Below are 5,431 nucleotides of genomic sequence, written 5' to 3'. Positions count from 1 at the left end.
TTCCCACAGCTTGCCTGATAGCCCATGGGGGCTTTCCCAGCCAGTCTCACTGCACAAACCTGTGGAATTTAAAAGCAAACTCTGCCAGCTGGAGTAAGGTATTTAAGAAACCAGCTGTGTAGAGGAGAGAAGACACTAAAGGTTTATAAGTAAAGTGCATATTTTGATTTAGAGGTAGGAACTTGGAGGCAGGGCAAAGTGGAGAGAGATGAGTAAAGGGTTATGAGATGATGGAATTATGGAACAAATTAAACTTATCTGAGATCTACCCAACACTTGAGTTGAATCCACATGCTCTTTCTGCATAAAAATATCTCCTGAATTATAAAAGGTAAGGGAAGGAGGGCTCACATCTTGATCCCTAAGTATATCATTTGTGTCTTTTAAATCTAAGTCAGTTGAAGAGTTGAACACTGCGAGCCAAATTCTATTTAATTTATTCAGCAACACATCTGTGTGAAATATAGTCCAATTACAAGCACTAGGTTACTTTGCCATGGCTGCAGCCATTTGGCTTTTATTTCCAGCAGTCTGTAATTAAATTATCACAATGCAGAAGCAGACAAGTTTCCCTTATACGTGACTGCAATTAAAGACATGCAATCACAACATTTTTTAAAGTGACTCCAATCAATTGGTTACAGCAAAGAATACCATGTAATAAAGCAGTGACTCCACCATTAAGACTAAAAGAGGGTTTCTATTTCAATAATCTAGTTCCCTTCTAGTACGAGTTCTGCTTTTGGATAATTTATTTAAAGTTCATTATGTCTCTACATTATATATCATTTGCCCTCAGCCTGGACTGCAGAAGTGCCATTATGGCCAATTACTTAGTGTGATAAAATCTGCCACAGTACAAACTATTTCTTAATTAGATTTAAGTTTTGTCTAAATTCTATTTGTAATTCAGACAGCAAAATAACAAGGCCAACAGCAAAGACTCACTTTCTTCTTCCTTTTGGTCCCTGTTATAACCCGTTGTAACCTTAGGGCAGTTCAGAACTGAAACCCCACACCCACGTGCTTTCCTGGCAATGCTTGTGCCCATTTTGTGTTTCCATAACCAGTGCAGGGCTTGGGGTGTGGTCTGGCCTCTGAGGGAGTTCCTTGACCTGCATCCAGCCATAACATAGAGCACATGGATAGCGAAGGCTTCAAAAGCCCCTGAGGGCAAGTGGCCACCAGTAGGAACCGCAGGGTTGAGTGCCACTGATGTGCTTTCTGGTGATCACAGGCATTTGCCCGCTGGCCTCTACGGTTTGCTACAAGAGCACACTGGTTGGTGGTGAGCAAGCTGCTGACAGAATGAAAGTCTCACAAAAGCACAAAGAAAATGGTGTGGGGAGCAGCTCCCAGCCATGCCCTTCAGCTGGCTCCCTAGCTGTGCACTGTGAACAGCGGGATGGGCACAGCCCTGGTGCTCCCAGTGTGAGAGAGCATAGCACAGCTTATGCAGGGTGTAGCTGCTGCTGTCAGCCTGGTTAACCATCAGCCACAGCAGAGGCCTCCGTTTTGATTGGGAATGATGGCATTGATGTACAGCCGTGAAGTAGGACCACTGGATTTATCCAAACTACTCCTGCACCATCCCCATCCCAGGGGTTTAAAACTGTTTTGCTCTTTCAAAACCATTGCCAGTGTTTGGCATACATCTTTTCAAGCTCCAGCTTCAGTTTTCAAAGTGTTTTAAATATGTTTGAACCAAATGTCCTATACAAATTTGAATCCAAACCCTGAAACCTTTTTCTGTGCAATCTCACAAGTGAGTGTGGAAGCTACACCAAGAAAATTCAGAGTGAAACAAGAAACAGAAGCAGTGATTCAGTAGGATCCATTGTAACAGTAATCTGAGGACAGGCATCATCCTATAAGAAGCTGTATTCCTCTGGAAAAAATTATGCTAGATGTATTAATTTTCTTCCAGCAGAACATTTGCTCCATTTTAAAAAGAGGGCATTTCTTCACGAAAATGTGTTTACTGAATGCCATGTTAACAGTTATTTGCTATGTGCATCAGTGACCATTTATTTTCTGCTGTAGAGACTGTATACCAGGCTGTCTTTAGGTTCCTCGAATCCTGCTCATGTGCCATATTGTATCTTGCAATTGGCTGCTTCACAAAATTGGATGAATTTATTTTGATGTTTCAGAAAATTTCTATCTAAGACTAATGTCAAAGCAAAACACCATTTAAACATTTTACAGGGATGGAAATTTACATAGCAGCTAATGACAAGCCTAAAAATAACTTATTTCTTGGCAACATCAATCTTGTTAATGAACTAAAATAATGAAATATTCCTCTATCAGTGTTTTCCAAGAAGCAAGAAGAAAAATTTAAAAATATTAACCAACCCCAGTAGCAAAAAGAATGTGAAACCATTTTGACATCTACCTTGTTTTGTTTTGTTGGTTTTGGTTTTTTACTTAACCAACAAGGCTGCAAATGCCTTTTATGGAACAGCTATGTTCTGGAAATTACCCTCTATACTTTTGGTCAGTAGCACAATACAACTAGTCTGTCCTTCTTCTCCATTTGACCCCTGATGAGAGCAGAAAGTGAACATTGTATACCAGGGGACACGCATCAAAAATTGGGAATCCCTTATATTACAGCTTCATTGTGCCTGTGTAGGCCCTTTCCTGAAATATGCATTTTAAAATAAAATTTGATCTATACAGACATGATAAAAAGCTTCTAGATCAATATCAATTCTTATCAACACAACAAGGTCTTTTCTTATTCATAAAAGTCACTTTAATAGGAGCACTGATGAGCAGCTGAAACGAAAGTTGTTTTTAATGAGATGTGAGGAGTCCTATCTGTCAGTGAACACTAAACATTTCTTTCCTCCTTAACAGCTAAGGAGAAAAAATGAACAGAACAAATGGCAACTTAGCCAACTCTATCAGCCAGCAAGACACTGAAAATGATTTTCCCAAATGCACTGTGTGGATGTTGGTCTGAAGACTTTGTTCCTCCACATTATGTATAACATGAGCTTCCTGGTGGGCTTCCCAGGAAATTTCATTGTCATTTATGTTTACAGCTTCAAGATGAGACCTTGAAAGGGCAGCACCATAATCAGGCTGAACCTGGCACTCACAGACCTGCTCTACCCTACTGGCCTTCCCTTCCTGATGCACTACTGTGCTACTGTGAACACTCAATTTTCGGTGAATTCATGTGCAAGTTCATCTGCTTCAGCTTCCACTTCAAATTGTTCAGCAGCATCCTCTTCCTCACCTGCTTCGGTGCCTTCCACTACGTGGTGACGGTTGACGCGATGAAGTTCTTCCACATCCAGAGGAAGCAGTGGACAGCGGTGGCTTGCACAGCCATTTGGTTGATGGCAGTGGAAGTTGTCAGCCCTGTCAATTTCTTGATCTCTTCAAAAGGGACACAAAACATAAGGTCCTCATGCTTCAGCCTCACCAGCTCTGAAAACCTGGGCCCAATCAGGTGGCTGCTGCCCAGCCTGGCCTTCTTCTTGCCCTTGCTGAGGATGACTCTGTGCCACGTGCTCATCATTTGCACCTTGGCCACTGGCCCCACACATGGGCTTGCTACAAACAAGGCTCCACGATTTGCTGTTGTCCTCTTGGTGGTCTTCTATGTGTGCTTCCTCCCCTTCCATGTCTTTTAGGTGGCTCTGTTGCCCAAGATCAGAAGAAAAACGTTCCAAACAATATTAGAACTGATAACATAAACAGCAATCTTTTAATGATATCTTTCATTAAAAGACTGCTCTTCGTGTTATGAATTCTAATATTGTTTGGAAAGTTTTTCTTCCAATCTTAGGCAACAGCTCAGGTCAACTACAGTTGTGTCCAGTCTGCTGTCACATGGAGAATAAATCCACTCTGCCTACTGTGCCTCTCGGCCACCGGCTCCACTCAACACATATGGCATTCTGTGGCTTTATGTCATGGTGGGAGACAACTTCCAGCAAGCCATGCTCTCTCCTTCAAGGTGTAAGTGGAGCAAATACATCCAGGAGCAAGTAAACCAGGAGCAAAAACTGCATGACCAAGTCAGAAATCACATTAAAGTCGTGAAGGAGTCCCTTGAAGTAAATTCCAGCAAGCCCAGGATGGCTTTGGTGCTCTAAGCTCCTGCAAAGACAGTTGTGTTGGTATGAAAGCAAGAATTGCAGCTGACTTTGCCTTCTCCCTGCAGCAGAGGACTTGTCAAAAAGCTGTCTCGGAAGCAGGTTTATATACACCTCTCCTAGCAACCAAAGAAAGAGGAGGGAAAAGACAAGACTGTAAGCCAGCTTGAAGGCAAAATTTAAAACCATCCAGCCAGACTGTTCCCAAAGACATTTGGGAAACCCAGCGTTCTCTAGCTCTGGGCCTTGCTATTGATTACAGAAACATGGAGAGCTTAGTCTGGACATGAGAACAACTTCCACTGATTTCAGTGTTGCCACAGATGTAGTGCTTTGTTTATTACACCCCAAGTAAAACACAGCAGATATTGTCACGGTTGCTGAAACCACTGAATTGCACACCTAGAATGCTCCTAGATAAATCAGATGTTTTCAGATTGGCTGGAAGTTCAATGAACTTCATCATAGGGCACTGAGCAATTTGATGGAGAAATCTCAGAGTTGGCCTAGGGGAAGATTGGAAGAATAGGAGAGGAGGACATACATGGTGACTACAAGGCTATATAAGTATATATAAATATAAATATCAATATATAAATAAATAAAAATTAAAAAAAATATATGGGAAAATGGAGAAAAATTAATTAAATCATATTCGTCTACAGAAGATTATTATAGATGAGTACCAGCCTGTATGAATCTATCAGGTGTGTATAATCCCAGATCATTCTGATTTCCTACTACAACAAATTAATAGGTTCATACATGAATGATGTCACACATCTTGACTCCAGAATAAGTTTTGACTATCTGAGATGACTCTCTTGTGTGTAAGCTAAGGAAACAGTCTGGATGAAACTACTTTTGCTAGTTCCAGAGTTCATGCTCAAAGTCAAGATATTAGTGATTTACTATCAGAGTAGGGGGAGCCACAGAGTGGGGATTTGACCAGTCTGTCCTGGGTTCAGGAGAATTTAGTGCTTTCATTGTCAAATTGGATGATGAAATAAAGTCTGGTTCTTATATTTGCATATTTACTTGAAGGTGAGAGAACAAAATTAAGCTGACAAATTACAGCTGTGATCTGCAGAGACACCGGCTGCTACTAAACAGTGACAGGTACAAACTTCTGTGTTTAAGTAGAAATGATGAATTGTGCAAGCAAATGGAGAAAAAAAAGGAAACCATTATTTGGGTAGCAGTTTTGTAGAGAAAGATTTGTGGTTACTGTGAATCATAGGCTGGACAGGAGCTGACAGTTTCAGTGGGCTGACAGTGTCTGCTGTGGCAAAAAGAGCAAATGTATAAATGAAAAA

At 41.2% G+C, this 5,431-nt stretch overlaps 1 protein-coding gene across 1 annotated transcript; it reads left to right on the top strand.

The window, feature by feature from the left end:
* Positions 1-3,000: 3,000 nt before the first annotated feature.
* Positions 3,001-3,650, top strand: LOC137466072 (2-oxoglutarate receptor 1-like). Its single transcript, XM_068177987.1, is given in 2 exon segments — positions 3,001-3,169; positions 3,172-3,650. Coding segments are annotated over 2 exon segments (648 nt in total).
* The last annotated feature ends 1,781 nt before the right edge of the window (positions 3,651-5,431 follow it).

Source organism: Anomalospiza imberbis, chromosome 2 (genome assembly GCF_031753505.1).
Source record: "Anomalospiza imberbis isolate Cuckoo-Finch-1a 21T00152 chromosome 2, ASM3175350v1, whole genome shotgun sequence".
In the NCBI taxonomy this organism is placed as follows: domain Eukaryota; kingdom Metazoa; phylum Chordata; class Aves; order Passeriformes; family Viduidae; genus Anomalospiza; species Anomalospiza imberbis.
The sequence above is the reverse complement of the archived record's forward strand: the minus strand, read 5'-3'. Positions and strand labels throughout refer to the sequence as shown.